A 23,494-nucleotide genomic window follows, 5' to 3' on the forward strand; every position below is an offset into this window, starting at 1 on the left:
TGGCCGCGTCGCCACCCCTCCAAACCAGCCGCCAAACCGTGCCTTTGATGATCGTCAGGTTCGGCCTGTCCTCCACGGGGTACCAATATCCCCGGGCCGCATCCCAGCGGATGTCTGGCGGGCCCGCCTGGGCGGTGAGCGGGTTCGTCGAGACGCCGTGGTTGTCGCCGCCACCCGTGTCGAGGTTCGAGGGGAGCCCGAGCTCCCGCCATGCGTCGCGCAGCCGCGGCGTGAGGGTCAGGTTGGAAAAGTCGTTTCCCCAGCCGGTGCGGATGGGGCCCGACACGCCGTGGAAAGCTGGGTCAAAGGTCACGCCCGATGCCTGCAAGCCCGGGCCGGGGATGCTAAAGTTCTCGGCAGCCAGGGAGTAGGGATATAAATTGTCCCAGTTCCAGCCAGGGTTGCCCAGCTTTTCCCAGGCGTCAATGTCGGCCTTGTTGCTACGTATGTATGCCATGGCTGGTAGAAACACACTTTAGATTGCCATTTAAATTCAAGAGGGACAGTAAAAGTTGACGGGTGCAGCAAACAGAGGTACGTACCGTTGATGGCGCTGGTTCCTCCAATCGCCTTGCCCTGGTGATAAATCTGCGGCTCGCCGTTTATTCCGACCTGGGGCACGGTCTCATAAGCCCAGTCGATTGGGGTGTCAAACGCAGACATGTTGAGATAGCTAGTGACGAGAGTCACGTTGGGGTTGTTCCGCTCGTCGCCGCCGGGCTCAATGACCGCCACCCCGTACGTTTGGATTTTCTGAAAGCCGGTTCGCCACCACTAGTCCGGCGGTGCCGCCGCCAACAATGACATAGTCAAAGACCTCGGGATTTGCGGCAGCGATTGCCAGGCAGGGGAGGGCTGCGTAACTAGGCCTCATTGTTAATCACTCAGTCGTCCGCGGGCTGTTGGGATATTCGGGAGCAGTTGCAGTTGCCGTGAATGCCTCTGGCTGGTCTAGTCATACTTTCTCGTCGGTAGTCGTTGCTGCAGGACTGAAGCTGTCTATATATATTGTGCAGAATCTACTCCAACCTTGTACCTGGCATAAGCACGCGTCACCGCCGTCGCCGTATATTATGCCCAGCGCAGAAGAGTAGCGCAGTTGAGAGTCACGAGCAGAACGAAAACGCAAGTGATCTTGGCAAAGGAAAATATAAGCGACCGAAATGTAAGACGGCGGAACCTGAGCAGCCAACAACAGACGTGTTGGCAAAAGCACCGCCTACCGGAATGTAATCCGTCAAAATCTTACAAGCCGCTTCGGGGAGACTTTTCTGCAAAAGGCCGCTCATGCCCCAAGTTTCGGACAAGACGGTCGAATGGATGGTCCGTGTAACCAAGTTCCGTGATGTGCTGACATTGTCACCCTCGACGATTTGGGCCTAAATCCCAGCGACGTCGCCGCTCACTCGAGCGTTAATTGATCAGTGGATGAAGCGAACTTGGGATGTCTGCTGATTGCGTGACGATGCCCGCTTAGTTGAAGACTATTGTGTTACGATCAAGGTATCGGGGTAGCCTGTTCTTAGGGTAAAGTACAGTGGGTTGAAGCAACTGAGCGTCTGACTGGGTAACTGGGGTTCTCAATGACTGGGGGTGAAGTTATGATCGTTCTCAAGTAAGTATTGAGGTTAACTAGAGTTTGATTGCTGCTAAGCAATCCTAGAATCGAATCTATCTACACGGTAATGAGCGTGCTTTATATAGTCCGTTGTCCCTGGTAGTGATATGTTTGCTATGTCGGATATGTTGGTGAGCGGTCATATCATTTCTATCATTTGCTATGGGTGCTATGTGATTCTTGGCACCTATCAGTTATAGCACCCTCCTCTGGTCACGTGCGGTCACGTGACCCTTTCCATATGTAATCCTCTTTCTGTCGGTCGGTACCATCCTTGGTTAATTGTCGTCAGGAGGGGTGTGACCCCACCTGGCCTTTCTGGTACCGGCCCAACTGTCTGGTCGTAACATCAGGTCTCCTCTCCTTTGGCCAAGTCCCTTTGGCCTTTAAATAGTCTGTACTCCCCTGATCCTTGTCTTCTGGTTCTATTCCTTCTTTGCTAACTGCTTTGCGCCATGTCTAGTCGAGTTAACAAATTTCGCGGTCGCTTTTCCACCGCTCGTCGCGACGATTTGCTTTCTGTGCTTCTTTCTTCAGCGGTCGAAATGCCTTCTTGTTCTGCTTGCGAGTCGCAAGGGATTGCGAAATGCGCTGTGTCGCCTCGCGATTCCTCACGTTGTGTCGAGTGCGTCCGCCTCGGTCGCTCGCGATGTGATGTGATGGGTATCTCGCGGGAGCAGCTTCACCGTCTGGCAGCCCAACACTCCAAGCTGGATGCCGACGTCGAGGCTCAAGAGTTGCGTTTGTTGGAGCGGGAGCAAGAGTTGGCGGCTGAGCGTCAAAAGCTCTTGCGTCTCAGAAGTCAAAAGAAAATGTGGTTTGAGAAGATGATGCGGGCGGTTCGTCGTGGTATTGACAATCTGGAGGAATTGGATCGGGTGGAGCGTGAGGAGGCAGAGCAGGAGGAGCGACGGCGATCAGCCGAGGTCCTTCCTGAAGTGTCCCTGGAGTCGTTTCTTCCGGATTCCAATTTTGTCTGGGATTCGACCTTCCCGATGGGTCCTCTGAATCCTTCGTTGTTGGATGAGATAAATGTTCTTGCGCAACATTCCGTTGGTAAGTCGTTTCCTGGTGTTTCCTGCTTTATGTTGCATATTGATAGTTCCTCCATAGGTTCGTCTGGTGGTATGGTTTCGAGTCCCGGTCGGTCTTTAACTTCTGGGAATGGTAGGTGGTGCTTTCTTAGGTCGTCCTCTTTTTCTTGGCTGACTTGCTCGCAGATCCAACTCCTAATAATATTGGCGGAGCGGTTCCTGGCAATCCTGGAGGTGGTTAAGGGGTTCCCAAATGTTTTCTTCATGCCCATAATTTTCCCATTTAACAAGGTACTCTGTTTTGCCGTGGTTTCGTCTGTGGTCGAGTATTCGTTTAACGTCGTAGGTTTGTTCTGCGTCGATCTCGATCGTTTCTTGTGTGCTAGTGCCGTGTGGTGCCGGTTCCAGTAGTAATACGTGAAATGTGGGGTAAATTTTCATGGTGTCTGGTAATGACAGTCTGTAGTTGGTGTCGCTAATTTTCTTGCTGATTTTAAAAGGTCCAAACTTCTTAAAATCGAGCTTGCTGTTAGGTCGTTGTGTTTTAATGTTGCGTCGAATGAGATAGACGCTATTTCCCTCTTTAAAGGATGGTCCCTTCATCCGATGCTGGTTGGCGTATTTCATCATTCTTTCTCGTACGAACTCTAGTTCCTGCTGGAGTTCTTTGTGTAACTGTCGTAGCTCGCTCGCTTGTTTGTCGGCTCGCGGTGCCGTAGTTGTAGTTCTTGGTTCTCCGTACGCTGTAGGGTTAAATCCATAGTTGGCGTAAAACGGGGTTGTCTTGGTACTTTCGTTCTCTGAGCTGTTATAGGCGAATTGTGCTGTGGGTAACAATCGTACCCAATTGTCTTGTTTGTGGTTCACATAACATCTTAGATATTGTTCCAGTGTTTGGTTGGCTCGTTTTGTTTGTCCGTCCGTCTGTGGGTGGAATGCTGTGGATAGCTTGTGGTCTGTTCCTAGCTGTTCCATCAGGGATTTCCAAAATCTTGATGTAAAGAGCTTGTCTCTGTCTGTGATAATGTTTTCTGGAAGTCCGTGATTGCTGACAATCACTCGTAGGAATGTGTAGGCGATTTCTTCGGCGTTGCTGCTTTCTTTGTATGGTAGGAAGTAGGCGTATTTGGTGAGCTTGTCCACTATAACCAGTATGCTGTCGTACTTGGTCTTAGTGCTTGAGTAACGTAGGTTCGAATCCTGCTCCCTCCACCTCCTCCCCCGCTTACCCGTGGCAAGGATAACCCGGCTGGCTATCGACAACAACCACCCGCCTGTGCCGTCGAGCCCACACTTGTTGGGAACTTCGTCTCCATGGCTACAAACGACCGACAGCTCCGCTGTTTGGACACAGGCCCCTCTCGATGAAGAGCCGTCAACTGCCGTCAGACGAATCCTCCGTGCGCCTGAAGGCACGGGGTCGCGTCAGTGAACAAACCTGTAAGCAGGACCGGGCACGAACCCGGTCAGGCTCGATTCGCTTCTATGCCCTTGTTTTCCGCTGTGTAAATAGAGAAAATAGAAAGCGCGCCGAGATACCCCTCGGGAGGTTGCTAACGGCCGGCTAATGAGCCGGGCCGAGCCCGGCGTTAAATAATACTACTACTACTACTACTACTACTTGGTCTTAGTGAGTGGTTCTTCCGAAGGAGGTAACTTGACGATGAAGTCCATTGTAATGGTCTGCCATGCCTTGCTGGGGGCTGGTAAGGGTTGTAGGAGTCCGTAAGGCCTATGTCTTGCGGACTTGCTCTTGGCACAAAGTTCGCAGTCCTTAATGGCTTCTCGTACTTCTTGTCGTGTTCCTTTGAAGTTGTGATGCTGTTTTAGCCGTTTCCATGTCTTGGAAATTCCTTGGTGTCCGTGGGCTTTGTTTCCGTGGATCTTCCGTATTTCTTCTGGTGTGGTTACCGTATTTGTTATCATAAGGTTCCGGTGTGCTGGTAAAAGGTTTCCGTTTCCGTCTGTGGTAAGGATAACCCGTGTTTCCTCTGGCACTATATTCTCGTAATCTGGTCTTCGGCTAAGGGCGTCGGCCCTGCCGTTTTCCGTCCCTTTTCGGTAAATGATCCTGAAATGGAATTCTGACAGGAATTCTAACCATCTGATTTGCCGTTTGTTCAACACTTTACTGGTGGTGAAATGGGTCAGGTTCTTGTGGTCCGTATAAACTAACACTTCGTGTTTAGTTCCGGATAATTGTGGTTTCCATTCTTCAAATGCTCGAATGATGGCCATAAGCTCTTTGTCGTAAATCTGGTAATTGAGTTCTGGTCCATGTAGTTTTTGTGAAAAGAAGGCGCAAGGATGCAACCGTCCTTCTTCGTCTCGCTGACTAAGTTGTCCTCCGATCGCATAGTCCGATGCGTCGGTCTCGACTTTAAAAGGTTTCGTTGGGTCTGGTATCTTGAGGATTGGTTCTCTGGCTACTGCGTCTCGTAGCTGTTCAAAGGCCTGTTGTGTCTGTTCCGTCCACTGGAATTCTAAGTCTTTTTTGGTCATGTTGGTCAATGGGGTGGCAATCGCGCCGTATCCCTTGATGAACCTTCTGTAAAAGTTCACGAATCCGAGGAATGCCCGAACGTCTTTTACGTTCTGTGGTTGAGGCCATTCCTTTATTGCTTGGATTTTCGATTTCTCCATCCTAATTTCTCCAGGAGCGATAATGTATCCTAGGAAATTGATTTGCTTGCTGTGAAAAAGACACTTCTCGGGCTCAATTAAGAGTTTAGCGTTTTGCAGCTTTTATAAAACTGTGTGAACGTGTTGCTTGTATTCTTCCAACGTCTTGGAAAAGACAAGGATGTCGTCCAGGTAGACAACGACGAAAATGTCTAGGCATTCCCTGAGAACGTGGTTAATCATGGTTTGGAAGGTTGCTGGGGCGTTGGTAAGACCGAAGGGCATTATTAGGTACTTATAATGTCCTCGTCTGGTGCGAAACGCGGTTTTCCATTCTTCGCCTTCCTTTATGCGGATCAAATTGTATGCTCCTTTGAGGTCTAGTGTCGTAAACCATTGTACTTGGTAGAGCATGTCTCGGAGTTCTCCTATTAGTGGGAGTGGGTAGCAATTTTTTATGGTGATGTCGTTTAATTGTCTGTAGTCCACGCATAGTCGTAATTTTCCGTTTTTCTTTGGTACGAAGAGGATTGGGTATCCTGCTGGTAATGTCGATGGTTTGATGTAACCTTTCTTGAGGTTTTTTGCGAGGTACTCGTCTAGTGCCTCCATTTGTGTCGGGTTCAAGCCGTATATTTTGTGGAACTTGGGCTGTGTTCCTTCTTTCAATGGTATCTCGTGGTCGAACGGACTATGCTCGGGTAGTCCTGTTTCGAGTTCGGGGCTGAATAGTCGTTCATATATCCGGTATTCGGCCGGGATGTTGTCGATTAATGTGGTAAGGTTCGATCGTTCTTCGCTCATGGATAGTCGCGATCCTTCCGATGTTGGCTCCAGGCGTGGCTCGCTTTTCCTCAATAGCGCCATAATTTTTTGTTGATTTCGCTCCTATGCCCTACGCTCGTTGCGTGAAATTCTTTTCTTGGGTTTTCCTTCAGAGGCTAACGGCTCTTCCCATTGGACTTGGCCGGTTGTCCAATCTATCCGGGGGTTGCTCCTTCTGAGCCAGGGGATTCCTAATATCACGTTTTTGTCCCCTATCTCCGTAATGTCTAAGGTGATTTGTTCCTTTCGTCCATAGCTCTCCATCCAGAGGTGTACGGTCTTTGTTTCGATGGTGCCGTTCCCGTATGAAACTACCTCTCTTTCCACGGTCTGCAACTGGTATGGTTCCTTTTTTTGCTGCCAAGGTATCCGTCGTTTCGCTACGACCCTTGGTGAGATGTAGTTGCCTTGTGCTCCATTGTCGAGGAGTGCTCGTATGGGTCTGCCATCGAGTCGTATGTCGAGAAATATGTGTTCATGTGCTGCTATGGTGTCTTGTATAGCGTTCAGGGTTTTTTATTTCGTTCCTATTGTCGCCGTTCGGTGCCCTGTGCCGTCTGGCTATCTTAGTTTTTTAACTTGCTGGACTCGCGTCGTGGGTCCTTGTTTTTCTTGTCCCTGGGTGTGTGGCTACTTCTTGTTTCGACTAGGTCAAATGGGTGTTTCGCTGGCACGGGTGTCTTGCGTGCGTTCGTGGTTATCTCGTTATCTCGTACGTTGGGGTTCCACACAATTCTGGTCATTGGTGCAGGTCCTGGTTGCCGTGATTTCTGTTCGTGCCAGGCCTGTGATTTGGCTAGCATATGTACTCTGTATACGCTTCGGGTGCACTTATACCATGGGAACTGTTTCTGGTTGCAACACGCCATGGGGTAGTTGTCGTTAGGCGTGAAGATTACGGCTGGCTCAGTGTTGAGTCTTATCTTAATTTCCCAATTTGGTAGGTCGGTTGTGGTATATACTTCGTGAATGCCTGTTGCTTTGCGTCGTCGTGGGAAAAAGTTGTGGACTATCTTCCTGCTTAAGTGGAATCCACAGTTGTCTCGGAAGCATTCTGCCCAAAAGATCTCTGCGTGTTGAGGGTGTTTGGTGTCCAAGGTCGGGTGGTCTCCAAAAGTTGCGTTGACTGGTCCTGTAGAATGTCGGGTTTGTGCCTGAAATGGCAATCCGGGAAACTGTACTGATTGGTCGTTTCGGTGTAAGTCGATGTGCTTATTTTCGTATATGTAGGGGTTGTTTTCCCTTGCTGCGTTATACTGGCTCGAGGGCATGGTCTCTTCCTCGCTGGACTTTTCTTTTGAATCCTCGCTTAATTCTTGTGTTAAGGACTAACGTTAATTGGTTGTTCTAATGTGGTGGGTTTGTCCCAAAAGTTCCTCATCCGATTCTCCGGAGGCATCCGAATCCGTGAGTTCGGGTAGTTGGGTTTCTTGTCGGTGTAACTTCGTTGGTTGTCCTGTTCCTAGGGGTACTCGGTTTCCTACTGCTAGGGTTCGAGTGCCTCGGGGCTTTTGTGGGTACCATCCTGCGTCGTTTTTGGAGCTGTTGTGTACCATACAATTGTTATCGTAGCAGGTGGTCCAGCTCATCGTGCTGTGTTGGTCAGGCCGTAGTTGCTGGTGATTGGTGGCATTAAGTCCTCGTGGTTTTTCGGTCTTGCCCCTAAAATCAGGGATATCTTCCTGGTTTCTCGGGCAGTTTCTGGCGATGTGCCCTGTCTTGTCGCACTTGAAACACTTGCCACTCTTGGGGTCTTTACGGGGCTTCTTGTGTTGTGTGGCACTGAGGTCCATGGGTCCACTGTGGGTACCATAAGCTGTACTGTAGGTCTGGGGCGCCATGTGACGGGGCTGCTGCCATCCACCATTGTTTCTGTGGTATGTGGGTTGGGGGTGTTGGTACTTGCGTCCCGTGTTGGTTTGTCGAGTTGAGGTGACGAACACTCGCTGTCCGCCTTGTTTTTCCTGTCGGCGTTCGTAAATCCGGTTGTCAAGTTTGATGGCAAGTTCGACGTACTCGAGGAAATCCTCGGGTCGGTCGAGCTTGGATATTTCGTTTTTTATTTCTAACTTCAGTCCCTGGTAGAACTGGAGGATCTTGGTTTCTTCAGTCATGTCCAGCCTTGTTGCTAGCCTTCTGAACTCGGCTGCGTAAACGGAGGCTGACTTGGTTTGTCGTAGGTTGGCCAAGTTTCGTTCGGTCTGTCGTTTCTCATCGGGTTCCTGGAACAAGGAACGGAGGGTGCGTTCATACCCTGCGAAGGTTGAGAAAATGTCGGTGACTTTTTGGCGTCGTTCTTCGGGGGGTACATCAAGCCATTCCTGCAACAGAGGCTCGAACCAAAACAAGGCTCGTCCTCGGAGGAAAGTGGCCGCGTGTACCACCTTTTCTGTTTCACTGCGGAAAGTTTCCAGATGGAATGTTTGGTAGGTGCGTACCTGTACAAGGTACCCTTTAAGTTGTCCAGGTGTACCATCGAATGTGGCTGGGGGGTTAAGTTTAAATCTCTCGCGCCCATCAAGAGGGGTTGAGGTAACGTTAGCACTGGCTCGGAGAGCCTGGAGTTCCTCTTGGAGTTGGGTTGCGCGGAGCGTCTGTTCGTGGAGCTCCTGGTTGGTCTGAGCAACCTGCCTACGGAGCTGGTCTTCCTCGTCATCACTGTCGCTATCGTCCTTGGGCCGAGCAGGGGCTTTCTGGGCCGCCTTGCTGCTTGTAGCCGGGGTGCTGGGAGTGTTGTTTTTAGACGTCTGGGAAGACATGTTGTCGGATACTGCTCGGTATGCTTCAAGGCAAAGTACTGAACAGGAGCAATCAAAATGTTACGATCAAGGTATCGGGTAACCTGTTCTTATGGTAAAGTACAGTGGGTTGAAGCAACTGAGCGTCTGACTGGGTAACTGGGGTTCTCAATGACTGGGGGGTGAAGTTATGATCGTTCTCAAGTAAGTATTGAGGTTAACTAGAGTTTGATTGCTGCTAAGCAATCCTAGAATCGAATCTATCTACACGGTAATGAGCGTGCTTTATATAGTCCGTTGTCCCTGGTAGTGATATGTTTGCTATGTCGGATATGTTGGTGAGCGGTCATATCATTTCTATCATTTGCTATGGGTGCTATGTGATTCTTGGCACCTATCAGTTATAGCACCCTCCTCTGGTCACGTGCGGTCACGTGACCCTTTCCATATGTAATCCTCTTTCTGTCGGTCGGTACCATCCTTGGTTGATTGTCGTCAGGAGGGGTGTGACCCCACCTGGCCTTTCTGGTACCGGCCCAACTGTCTGGTCGTAACATATTGGTCTTGTGGTCAATCATTCTTGAAAATCATTGATCAAGTGTCCACACTTATCTAGGCATTCACCTCTTTTTATTTTAAAAGACAGAATGGTTTATTCTCTGGGCTACCCTCACTTTCAGAAGCATCATATGAATGAGGAGCTATTTGTTGTACAAGTCTTCTGGGCCTTCGTCTTGCATCTTGCTGTGAAGGTTGACATGCCCACAAGGCCCATGTTTTGACAATGCATCTCATACCGCAAGTTTGCTTCGACTAAGTTGATGAATTAGGGATTCCTCTGGCTTTGTTACACGAACATGAAAACCGACCGCCACAGTCTGGAGTACATTATCAAAGACGCATGCGTAAAGGGCCATACTATCGGAACAGAAGGACAGGAACCCCAGAGGGAGCAGCTCTAGGTGGGGTGAAGACATGAATATATGCTGACCACTCCGAGATTTCATCTAATAAGTAGACAGATCAGAGCGCAGCCCTACTGAAAGCTTTTTGTGGTCTAAACCTTGCCAGTTGCCACTTTGAGCTCCAAGACCCGTTTCTCTGCATATGTTGTTGATCAGGAGAGTGGCATGAAATGGTGGAGCATTGTACATGACACGGAAAGACCCAGTATGTGTCGCCTGGGGTGCAAAGTCTTTGTGTTTTCTGTGTGCACGTCCACCCTGGTCCATTGACTACACTCCCTAAAACCTGTTGCGCGTCCATGGTATGTACATTTACTTTTATTGCCACAGCGGGAAGTTAGTGACTTTTGAGATCATCCTTTAATTTGATGGTTGAGATTTTTTTTCTTTTCAACCATGCTGGAAATAAGCTCCTGTCATGTTCTTCAAGATTTGATCTAGAAACTGGTGGAAAAGTCTGATTCCCCGACAGTACGGTAGCCCTCATGTCGATTTTCTAGCTGCGTTCATCATTTCATGGCATTAAGTTCCAGATTCCGTTAGTTGACGCTAAATCGTCTTCTCTCAATGCTAGAATCGACTGCTAAAAAGGTTCTTAATATGCGGGTATCTCGTACAGTGGATCGACAGCAAGACCACTCTTTTGAACATTTTCGGAAAAGGCCCAAACAGCAACGTGATTGTTTTATCAGCCTCAACATAGTTTGCTTGCTTTTCCACTTTGTATACCTCGTCTATCCGGCTTTGCGTCCCGGCATCGATATCTGGAATCAGCATTGCAACGTTTACCGCATAATGCCAGCCACTCTGTCGCAAAGGCTAAATTTAGCATCCCGATTAAAGTTCTCAGACTGGGCTAGCAGTCCGTTATGGCGGGTGCGGAATTAACCCCGTAACCGGAACCGCGTAAATGACACATTGACACCCTTTGGGTTAATAACGCTAATATATCGAAGGATCGAGTTCACACGCCATCAAGACACGTTTGGGACCGTCGGAGCTATATTAGACGAACGTTATGTCGTACCAGCAGCAGTTTGGCCTGCAGGTTACGCACGTGGGAAGGGATCAACAATACATGGCGCTTGAGCCGCACGTGCCTACATGGTAATAAAATGGGACTGCGGCTTAACTGGGGTAATATTAAAAAGCTACCCCCTGTGTTCACCGGTTTGTTGGTAAGCGTCGTGTTGTTCACCGGTTTTCGTAAGTGCGGCTTGGCTGAATAGCCCGAACCCCGGAATTGCAGGCCTCGTTTGTATAGGCATTCCGCGCCCGTGGGTCGGAACGCATCGTATTGTAGTTAGCCTCTGTAGATAATTCACGATCCAGCCGATGTATTAAGCTGCAGGCTTCAGACTATTACTATTACATGGACTACTGCTATTATTACCCTGGCTGTTATTGGCAGGGTACCTCGTTCGTCCTTACGAAGTGGCCTTCCAGGTGCACCAAGGCCAACTGATCCATGTGGTTGAAACATTCATGTGTCTTCCCAAAGGACCTTCCCAAGAAGGGTAGTCGCAATTGTACAAAGTAAGCCAAATTTAGTACCCTAGACTCATTCGCAAGGGCTGTTTTTAACAACACGAAGTGCACCATCGATACCACGCTCCGATGCTTACCAACCTGCAGCATGACGCCGGCTGTCAAACTGCAACCTTCCAATGTACGCTTATCTCTCCCGACTTGGCAGGCCACCCCGGTAAATCAGACCGATCTCGAGCAGACCCCAACTGCCACACTACCACGTGTGATTGCCTGGCATTTGACGGCAAGGGCAGCCAGCAGGTTGCTATATTCAGTATTCTTGTCGTGGTACCGAGTCAGAAGTGGGTTTGCACCCATGCCTCATCTATTCCTACTTCTGGTATCTGCGGAGCACGTGGATAAGCACCGACCTAGCTAAGAAAGACCAGCCGCCGATCCGATCAACCCCAGCTTTCTCACCGCTGGGCAGCCAACTTCATCTCGGTTGGGCTCGGGTGCGTCCGGATAAGGCAAGGCATTCATTCCTTAAAAAGAAGTCGGTTGAAAACAGCCGCACCGAATATCAAGCTATTATTTTGATATACGAGATTCGCGCGCTAGTCTGCATCGTGTCTTAAAGTTACAAAGACTTGTAGAAAATAGAAAAAAAAATGCAATTAAATACAACAAAATCCCATAGAACTCCACAACGCCAACTTCAGGGGTATGCAAGAAAACGAATGATTGCGCTCAATGCTTAATAAAAAGAGATCCACTTCCGACCGTTTGATCTTTGCGGAGCATCGCAACGTCGAGATGCGATTGACCCGCTTGTCCTGACTCTGCAAGCGACAACAGTTCTGTTCCTCTTTCTCAAAATGCAGCTAGCCTGTGGATGCCGATCCAACCGAGGTCCAGCGCGAGCAGCAACGCTGCCCACGGGCGTCCTCCCTCTCCCAGTTATCCCCCCACCATTCCGGCCAAATCGGTTGCATTATATCCACGAACCCCTGTGCTTTGCTGAATAATTACCGGCGGGCGCGGAACCCGTCCTCGACCGCCCGGGCATCACATGCTTGACGCCCCGCACGTCGACGAGGCTGACCTGGTCGTCGTCCAGGCCCTTGGACGCGGCAAAGGCGTCCCGCGTCGTGCGGACCGAGCGCACCTCCTCCCTGGTGACGACGTTTCTGGGCGCGGTCGGCGGCGGCTTGGACAGCTCGTCCTGGAGGCGGTAGGCGGCCGCCATGCCGGGGTACAGGTTCTGCATGGCCAGCGGCACGGCGCCGCCCAGCCCGTCCTCGGGGTCGCGGTCGCTCAGCACCATCTTGTCGCGGGCCGAGGTGGGCCCCTGCGACTTGCGGCTCGCCGACTGCGTGATGGTGTGCGACACCTTGTGGAAGATTTGCACCGACACCAGCCGCATGGCCGGCATGCAGGCGCAGATGACGCCCACCATCAGCTCGACGACCGACCAGAGCGAGATGGGCAGCTCCGTGTAGGTGAAGTTGTCGTGGCTGTTTCGGCCGTGGGATAGGATGTGGATTCGGTAGCAGCTGATGATGGTGGAGCTGTGTTCTGTTAGCGGTGCAGGAGCTAGGGAGAGGCCCAAGAACCAAAAACCTACAATGTGCCCATGGCAAACATGGCGGCGACGCTCAGCTTCTTCTTCTTTTGCAGCTGCAGCTTTCTCAATTTCCACAGCGGAATGGCTAGCATCCAAATGTCCGCTATGACGCTAAACGAAGCGTTGGACAAACTGAGGGCCGTGACGTCTATTTTGCATTCTCCTTGGTATTCGGGCGAGCCATCCCAGGACATCCAAAAAGCCTCGGTTCTCGGGTAGCATTGCAAAGCCATCGTCAACGTGGTGATGGTGGTAAATGTGCTAACAACGGCCACGGTGGCCCACAAAAGTCGTTTGACGGTCCTGTCGAGGAAGATGCGAATGAGAAAGAAAAGCAGCGCTAACTTAAGCATGCCGACTTGGAAAAAAAATATTATGGTAACAATGAAATGGAACTTCAAAAACTGGTATATGTGATCGACGGGAACGGCCCAAATGTCGACGCCGAGGCCATTGGGGATAGTGCCGTTCAAAGTAACGATTGTGGCTGGTATAATGCCGGTAACGATCACGATGGTTATGCAAAGGTCGTCGAGTCCCAGTTGATTCCAGCCCATGACGAAGGCTTTGGACAGCACGCGGATGGCGGCGAGGACGCAGGCGATGGGCGAAAAGACCAAGACTATTATGCGGTAATACCAGCCCTCGTCGCGCGGGGTCTCGCCGCACATCAGCTTGGATGCTCGCAGGGCCACCAGCCCTTCCTTGACGGTGCAGTTGACCTTGACGCAGGCCGTCGATTCTGTCATGAAGTCGGCGTCGGTGCACATGCACTCGCGCATCGAGGTTAGTGGCTGTGTGGCGCAGGCCGACTTGGCCAAGGCCTTGATGCTACATGTAGTCTGTTTGTCGTCAGCTGAGATCTTGGGGGCCAGAAGAGAAAAAAAAGACAAAAAAAAAAAGACATTTCTTACCGCACATGCAGGCAGCTGCACGTCAGTTGCCTGCGCTAGACACAGCGTCGCCAGAGCCAAGACTAGCAAGAGATGTGGCAGCTTCATGTTGCATCGAAACTGCCACTTGATTGATGGAGGACAAGTGACAGGGCTGAAAGAAGACAAAAGACATGACGGTCATCCCATGATTAAAAAGAAAGAAATAACAGATGGTTGATGCGATCCGATAATGCCGGGTATGCCCACAGTGGAGAGGGCACGTTCTTTATTCCAAGCTTTTTTGGGGTTGACTATCGAGCGGTCCTTTGGCTATGTGACCGGCTGACTCCACCCAGTAGCAACACTGCGCAAACACGTTCAGGGACTTATCCAGCAACTCCACCAGGATGTCCACCGTATTGATGTGCCCGAATCTGACAATGCGTGTAACCTGTTGCATAAAAGCTATTCTTTCACGCACGACGCAGACCGTTCGTTCGTTGAATCAGTCACGTGATCCTTTGGCGCTGCTTGTTTGCAACTTTTAACTTTGCATGACACTTGTTACCATACCCCCGTGTGTCGCCTTGCGGTGGAGACAAGCGGAACAGGAAAGCAAAGCCGCTCGCTAGCCAGCCTTTGCAATCGCGCAAGAGTCGGTCCACCGATGCGATTTCCAGGCCTCGGGTTAATGGGCAAATTGGATCTGGCACCGGATATTTTTCCCCCAAAAAGACGTGATTCTTTCAACACGAAACCTTGCTGCACCAGCAGTGGGATAGACTTTTGCGGACCTAACCATGGCCTGTCGCTTCCCTCCTGCCCCGGACCACCGAGTAGAGCGGTGTGGGGCACGCTCCAGCCTCGACAGACTATAGAAAGATGCCATGCTGTTACTATGGCGGGGGAGGAGCCTGTCCCCTCTTTTCCTTGCATGAACAATCACATAGTAGAGCCTTGAACACACGCACTTGTCGATGCAACATGGCGAGACTTGATAAATTGGACGAGGCCTGAGCGATCAGAACCCCGCCCGGCCCAGTATTTTCCCTAACAAGTAGGGAAGACCAGGTGGACAAGCGGATATCGCGTTGATCAAACGGGGCAGCTGAAGACAGAGCTACTTGCTGGGTGATTGTGCAATTTCGAGCAGAATTATGCAGTATTGCCTTTGACTTGCGATAACATGACCAAGGGTTCTTTTGCTATAACAAGTTCGGTATATGGACAGTTTGGCGACCGATGAATATTCCATGGAAATATTCCATGAAAACTACATAGTCATAGTACTTACTGTGCCTGTTGACAATCACCACGATTACTGCGAATATTGTAACGTGGAAACTTGGCTACGTTGCAAGGTCTCTTGCCATCTAATTACGACTCAGTTGGTTGAATGTGCTCCATGTTCTAGATCACGTGCATTGAAACGTGACTGGCACATGCCTCCTCTGTCCGATCTCGTGTCTGCATCCCCTGGAATTTCGAGAATATTGCCTACGTGAATTGCACTGAGATGATTCAACGGAGTACTACCTTAGCTAGTTAGTAATGGTGACTTGTGTTCACGTACTCTGCACGTCCGACGTTGTAAAAAATGCGATCGTTCCCACTCATTGCGACTGTGAACAACAAACTTGTCAGCTGCATCGTAGTGGTTGCTTCCTTCAAGAAAGATTTTGTAGTGAGTGAGTATCCTGGGAGTTCTGGCACGGCTTTTAATTATGATAAATGCATGTACTGACCGTGGCAGTACCTCACATCCGTTTGGCTACAGGTAACTGACTCTATGCGATCACCAGGACTTTTGCTCCGTCTCAAGAAGCACTGGCGATAGATTTGCTGCAGGACCGCCGCATTGCCCTCTTTGCAGAAATCAATATATGTAGACAATCAGCAGTAGCTACTGGGCTCCTGCGATTTCGGCTAGGTGGTGCAAAAGGCCCAGTGGCGGTTCTTGTGTAGATGATTTATACAAAATTCAACCTGCATGTTACGACCAGACAATTGGGCCGTTACCAGAGAGGCCAGGTGGGGTCACACCCATCCTCGCGGCACTTATCCAAAAAAAATTACCGACCGGCGGAAAAAAGATTACCTAAAAAAGGGAATTACGTGACGGCACGTAATTGCCAAAAAAATAATTTCGGTAATTTTTTGAAATTATAATAAATTAAAAAAAGTAATTTTATTAATTTAGTAAAACCAGGAAAATTATATTTGGAATATGGATTATATAAAATACGTTTATTATTATATAAATAAACTCGATTTTAAAATTGTTTAATAATAATTAAATTTTAACGTGGTTCATCAGGACCCCGGACATATCAGGACCCCGGACACTTTTCCTGCACAATACTACTTCCAATTTCAATTGCAACGCCAGCGTTGTTCAATTTACCTCAATGCAATCGGATATATGTACATCAGACATTTCTGCATCCTCCTGACAGGTGCGTGCATTATGTCCAGGTTTACCGCAGTTGCCGCAACGTCGTTTAGTCGCCGGCTGCGCACTACTCCCCTCCCCATTTTCATCTTTCTTTTCGTATATTAGACCATCGGCACCATTTGATTGAAGCAAATTCTGACCCTCTTGTATGGTAAATGACCCTCCTTCGCGGATACGTGTTTTTTGAGCCCTGCGCCGCTTGCTAAGCGCTTCGTTGGCCTTCCGAAGGCTGTGGTTCTCCGCTTCCAAAAGTGTGGTTCGATGAGCAATCGACTCCAACCCTTTTGCTAGCTGCTTTACAGCATTAAAAATAGGCGTTGGCGAGCTTCCCTGATGACAGTTGATTCGACTTTTAACAAGGGTAGATTGATTAACGGCTTCTGTCGGGTTGTGCGGTGTTTGAGAGACCCAGGTTTCGGTGCTGGAAAAATCAAGCTCTTTAGGTGACGGCGTCCGTAGCCTAACATCCAGCTTAGATATGACCATTTCCGGGCTATGGGGGATAATTCCCGCCCCTCGAAAACCCCCGGCCATATTTTCTTTTGTCATTGACTTTTTGTAAGCCGCTGCAAAAGCCAAAAAGAAGTCGACTTTGCTGATGTTAGTGATGTGGGCCCGGATAAAGTCGTTAATTTTTTGACCGTACGCCCGCTTAAGGACGTTAAACACTCCGACATCAAGTGGCTGGGTTAAATGAGATGAATGAGCAGGCAGGTAAAGTGGAATAATATTGTGATCTTTGCAATAGCCCTCGAATTCAGGGGATCGATGACTGCCGTGCCCATCGAGCACTAACATCCGATATACGCCTTTTGTCCGCGATTTTGTATGGTTGTCGAAATGCTGAACCCAGTCGAGGCCAGTCTCGTTGTCGGTCCATCCATTAACGGTGGGTTTGAGGCGCCACGTGTCCGGAAGACCGCCTTCTGTATACCAATTGGACAAATGGTAAAAGCCTTTGACGATGATATACGGGGGTATATCGTAACCGTCGCCACTGATGCAACAAATTGCAGTCGCCCATTCTCGATTGCCAGGCTGTACTTTTTTCCTTCTTCCGCGTCTTTCGGACCCAGTTACGACCATTCCAGCGCAAATCTGGCCCATCATAAAGCCGGTTTCGTCGAAGTTGTACATGTCGCAGTCTTGGATGCCATATTTGGCCCTCATATTGGCCACCAATTGAAACCACGCGTTTAACGCGTCAGGATCTTCGCAAAGAGCTCTTTGGAAATCGTAAGCGCGAGAAAAACGCGTTTTTAATTCTGTGCGTCGTTGTACGAAGCGATAAGCCCATTGCTTGCCGACCGGTCGCGCGTCCCGCGCAGCGAGAAGATGATCGGCCATTGCGGCCACATCAGCGATCTGGGCTGGAAACCCTCGGGAATCCAGGTCCAGTATATACTGGACAATTACTTCCTCTTCCCTTTCCGTTAGCTTTTGGTTGCCTGGCCGACGATTGGCCAAAGAAGCGATGCCGTTTATTCTGTCGTGTAGTGTCGATTTTGGGACATTATATATTAATGCAACCTTTCGTATGCTTTTCTTTTTGCTTGATCGGAGCTCATTTAGAGCAAGAATGATTCGCGCTTCGCAATTTGATGATTCCATTACTGTTGGGGGAAAGAACACGTGTGGAAAATAAAGGATGAAACTGGGTTGAAAAATGTCCGGGGTCCTGATATGTCCGGGGTCCTGATGAACCACGTTAATTACTTTTCATATTTATTTAAAAACGATTATAATTTTATTTCCAATTATTAAAAACTGTCACGGGCAGGCAGGGCGGACAGGTAGGTGCGGGCGATCAGGTAACAGGACAGAGTATATTGGCTATCTAGTCTTCCAGGTACAGGGTAGCAGGTGGTTGTTGACGAAGACGTAGCTCGAGGAGCTACATATCGGAGACTGCAGAGATTTCGCGTAGATATACGCGCGCGAGGCGCTCGGCCCTCGCGCCTTCACGTGACAGGGGTCATGACTAAGCGACAGCCCAGTGGCTGTCCTTCAGGTCTGTGACACGTATTGAATTATATAATTGGAAAATAATTTAATTACCGAAACAAAAAAAAACAAATGCATTTTTGCGTTTTTTTTATAAAAATTATATAAATTAAAATTTAATTACAAAATTTATAATAAAAAGTTAATGGCTATTATTCGAATATTTTAAAAATGGAAATTATAACTAGTCGAAATTAAATATAAAATATTAATTTATACGGATTACAAAAATTTAACCAATTTAATTATTAATAAAATATTAAATAAACAATAAATTCAATAATTGAAATTTGTGAGGATCAGGCCCCCAGACCTACCCTCAGAATCACGACTCGGCTCTACCAGCCACGCTGAGCCAGGGATCGGACAAGGGTCCACTTACTCCGGATTTAAGCGCGTCTCTTGAGCGCGTCGTTGATTGTAATTTCTCTCTTCTCTTCAGTTTAGAATTTTCGTCGATAGCGCCTAATACACTGAGGTTCTCCAATGTATGCCTGGCCGTGACATAATTCTAAACTCACTATAATTTGCTGGTGAAGCAATTAAAATATATCGTTCAATCCCTTTATTCAATCGTTCACCACGTCGGCTGTGCACGACGGTAAACTAGGCCACAGAAGACACCATTCGCGAAATCAATGTCGCCGCGTAAAAATTACGGCCCACCGATTCGCCAATCCCAACGCGTGACAAACGCAAACTCAGCAAAGCCAGATAATTTGGCTTCCGGCACTGCTACTCCCAACACCGAAGACTCGGATCAAAACGGAGAGATTACAGTTGCCCCAGTGAGCCCAGAGCCAGTAGAGCCCGCTCCTACCAGCGCCAACACAGAGCCTGAAGAGCCCGTTGAGCCCCAATCCGACACAGAGCAAGATCAGCCAGTCGACAGCATCGAAGTTGACGGATCGTACGAGTACGAGTCAGTTTCTGAGCACCCAGGAGAGGCGCGAAACCCTCCCCACCAACCTTCTGCCAAAACGTTAGACGGCAGGAACGAAATTCCGAAATTTCCAAGCAGAGCGCCCTCGCCTGTCGTCCAAATGAGAAGCGAAATGGCAGACGAAAGCGAAAACACTGCCGGCCAGGCTACAATCACTCAATCACAGCTGCAAGATCTTTTGGCCACCATTGCCCAACTTAAAGACCAGCTCGCCACCCGGAGTAACAATGCCACCCGTCAAACCCGCGGTATTACGCCTTTGAACAGCGCCTTTGGAGGGGCTGAGTTTAAGCCCCATGGTATCGCTGCCCGGACAGCATTTAAGCCTTACGGAAGTAACCAAAATGCTAAAAACCCTGCCTACGACAGGACGGCACGTAAAGCCGGCATCGACCCCGGCATGTTTGATGGTGATAAGGATCGTTTTGATAAATGGATCACTAAAATCGCAGATAAATTTGTAGAGGACGACGAAACTTACAAAACAGAAAGAAGCCGCATGGCAGTGATCAATTCCCTGACTGAAGGGCTTGCCAACGACCTTATCCAAGGCCGTTATAAATCCACCATTATGCCTTTCAGCAGCGCAGCCGAAATGGTCGCGACCCTAGCCGCTGTTTACCACGATGATAATCAAGCCTCCAAAGCCCGTGAGGAGCTTCGTCACCTGAAGTTTAGTCTGTCGGACAAGTCAACAGACATCCACCAGTTTATTGGCAAGGTTAACAGCCTAGCCGATAAAGCCAACATTGCCAAAACGGAACGCAAGTTGGTTCTCTATGAGCACATTCCTGCCAACCTGAACCCCCAGCTTCTCAGCCTATCCAAAGACCCAAATATCTCGTACGAGACCTTTGCCGGAGAAGTTGCGAACTCGGCGCTGGCCCAACAACGCGCTTGGGAGGAGCTCCGCGAGAACCGCAAAAAGAGGGAAGAGCGCCGTGAGCGTTCAGCCAGCGCCGAACGCAAACAACGTCGACGCGAGAATCGCCGGCACAGCCAGGAAGCCAAGAACCAAACCCGCACACAGACCATTGACGCCCCGAAGTCGCCCAGCAGAGAAAACGCCAAATTGGTCACTGAGGGTAGATGCTTCCTTTGCAAAGAAGCCGGGCACCTGGCACGCAATTGCCCCCAAAAGGCCGCTCACATCGCCGCCGTTCTCGCCCTTCAACACGAAGGCGATCGAGAGGCTTGTGAACGATCCGGCCACAGCTTATCTTCGTCGGATTCGGAAAACTGCTAAGGCTGCCGGAAGTCTCCTCGGCAGTCTGCGTGCCTCAGATAGCTAAAATCGATAGATCACCTAAATCAAACACCTTTCTTGCTCCCATTCGATTGCAAGACAAAGGTCGTGGTCTTAACGCCCAAGCTCTCTGTGACACCGGAGCAGATGTGTACTTATCCATCCGACCGAGCCTCGCGAAAAAGGTCGCCCAACGTTTAGAGCTACCCATCAAAAAGCTCCCCAAACCTTTGGACTTTGGAGATTTTAACAGGAAGGTCACCGCAAGAGCCACCGAATACCTTCGGCTCACCTTGCAAATCGACGGACGACAATTCCCACGGCAGAAATTCATCCTCCTCGAAACGGCACACGATGTGTTTATCGGACAAGAATGGTGGACGAAGCATCGAGTAGGCTTATTCCCAGCTACCCGCAGCTTCGTTTGGCCCAACGACCTGCCCGCCATGGCCCAATACTCACCGGCAATCGTCGTACAACGTTCAAATCCGCCTCTGGACCTCGAGGCCCAAGCTGACGCAGTCCGCCGGGACCGCAAGATGGAACAAGAAGACCGTCGCATCCAGGTCCGCAAGATACTTCAAGGCCCTAAACGCCAACACGGAAACCAGGCTCAGATCACAGAAATTAGCGCCTTTCCGACTATCCCAAAGACCGTTTCCAACAAAGCCCTGCCAGCAAATATTTGTGCCCTTCTTAACGACCCACGTCAAGATCGATGGAAGCGATCCCCGTTACCCACGGAGCCTATACCGCTGGTACCAGTAAACGATACGCCTACAACCAGCCTTAATGCGGTATTAGCCCTGCAATGGAACAAGACTCACGATGGACATCCCATTCCATTTCCTGCAGGCGAAGACCCGGAGCACATCGCGCAAGTACGAGCCAAGTTACCCAAAGCACTTGCCCACCTTGAAGGTTTCTTTTCCAAAAAGGCGTCGACGATTCTCCCGCCTAGCCGACCCGGCTTCGACGTGGTTTTGGAACTCGAGAAACCTTTGGAGGGGAGGCCAGCCCGCTATTCGACCCCTTTCGCGATGATGGAGTTGGAAAAAGAAACCATCGACGAACTTCTGAGGATCGATTTCATTGAACGGACAATGGAGGAGACCGCAGCTTCGACTCTATTCGTTCCTAAACCGCAATCGAAGGAGCAACGTTTTTGTGTGGATTACCGATGGGTAAACAAATTCATCAAAGGACGACAAGTACTTGCCCCCGACGTGGCCGGGACGTTGAGCAAATGTGGAAAAGCCCGGAGGATGACCAAGATCGACATTATCCGAGCTTTTAACAGATTGCTAATGGATCCGAACTCACGGTACTTAACGGCGTTCAAAACGCGACAAGGGACGTTTCAGTGGAAGGTCTTACCCTTTGGACTGAAGGTCGGACCCGCCTGGTTCCAAGCTTTTATTAACGCTCAGCTTAATGAACTGCTGGACGCTTTCGCGAGCGCCTACGCAGACGACGTGTTGATTTACACCGAGGATAAATCAGAGCAAGTCCATTTTGAGCAAACCGAGGAGGTTATTTACAGGCTGCACAAAGCCGGACTCCAAGGCGATATCAAAAAGTCAAGTTTCGGCGTTTTCGAAATCGAGTACCTGGGTTTACTTCTAGAAATCGGTAAAGGTATCCGCATCGACCCCAAAAAGGTCGAAGCCATCACCAGCTGGCAATGGGACGACGTCACCTCCGTTTCCGCAGTACGATCCTTCCTAGGCCTATGTAATTTCGTTCGGACGTTCTGCCATCACGCCAGCGAACAAGCAGAACCTCTGACCCGATTATTGAAAAAGGGAGTCCCGTTCGAAAAAGGCCCCGAGCAGAAGGCCGCTTTTGAAGCGCTGAAACAACTGGTGGTCACCGCCCCCGTAATGAGTTTCTTCAAACCCGGTATGCCTGTCAGGATGGACACCGACGCCAGTGGCAGGGCCACCGCCGGGGTCGTGTGGCAGCAACAGGACGATGGCAGCTGGAAGCCAATCGGCTATTCGTCCAAAACCATGTCCCCTGCTGAACAAAACTATCCGATTCAGGACCAGGAGCTATTAGCTGTGATTAATACGCTAAAGGACTTCGAACCAGCCCTATTGGGTACCAAGTTCTGTGTTTTTACCGATCACCAGGCCTTGATTTATTGGTCGACCAAAAAACTTTTGTCCGCTCGCCAGATACGATGGGCTGACTACTTGGCCAACTTCGACATCACCTTTAAATACCGTCCCGGCAAGGATAATGTGGCAGCCGATGCCCTTTCGCGCAAAACCGTCGACAACCCTACGGTCAAGGCCCGAGCTGTGCTAGACCGCACCATGGCATTAATCCCTCCGGAAAAGATTAACTTCCAACCCGGCGAGCCCCCTCCAACAATTAACAACTTGGAACCCTCCGCACCTCAAGGAGCTGACCTAGTGGCCCTTATCCTGGAAGAGAACCTAAAACAGAACCTAGGTCGCCATGACAGTCTGTTAACGGTACCCGAGACTACCCAGGATGGCAAGATCTTCTTAAGAACGGCTCTCATCCGCGAAGCTCATGAGCCCAAGATCTTCGGCCATGGAGGCCAGAATAAAACCCTCAGCCGCCTGAAAAAGGACTATTGGTGGCCCGACCGAAATCGAGACGTCAAACGCTACATTAAGAATTGTCGCGAATGTCAACGCAACAAGGTACGACATGATAAGACGCCTGGGCTGTTGCACCCACTGGAGATCCCTAGACGGTGTTGGCAGCACGTAATGGTAGACGGCAAAGATATGCCCAAGGATAAAGAAGGCTATAATTACGTCTGGGTCTTCATCTGCCGATTGACCAAACTTTTGGCCACCCTACCGGGAAAAAAGACAGACACCGCGGAGACCTTGGCCATGCGGTATTATCAGACTGTGTACCGTTGGAAAGGCGTCCCCGACTTATGGCTTTCCGACAACGCCGGACCGTTTATATCCGAGTTCCTAAACACTTTAAACGAGTTGACAGGAACAAAGCATAAACATGGAAGCGCCCGCCACCCTCAAAGTCAGGGCAGCGTCGAAATTACCAACGCTGAATTGGATCAGAAAA

At 49.7% G+C, this 23,494-nt stretch overlaps 1 protein-coding gene across 1 annotated transcript; it reads right to left on the reverse strand.

Annotated features, from left to right (window-relative positions):
* Positions 1-7,433: 7,433 nt before the first annotated feature.
* Positions 7,434-9,023, reverse strand: MGG_16972 (uncharacterized protein; the record flags this gene model as incomplete). The annotated part of the gene is made up of 1 exon (XM_003713142.1): positions 7,434-9,023. Exon 1 carries the CDS (start codon positions 8,856-8,858, stop codon positions 7,434-7,436), a length of 1,425 nt encoding a protein of 474 aa, XP_003713190.1. The 5' UTR covers positions 8,859-9,023.
* Positions 9,024-23,494: the final 14,471 nt, after the last annotated feature.

The sequence above is a fragment of the Pyricularia oryzae genome, chromosome 3 (assembly GCF_000002495.2).
Source record: "Pyricularia oryzae 70-15 chromosome 3, whole genome shotgun sequence".
Classification (NCBI taxonomy): Eukaryota; Fungi; Ascomycota; class Sordariomycetes; order Magnaporthales; family Pyriculariaceae; genus Pyricularia; species Pyricularia oryzae.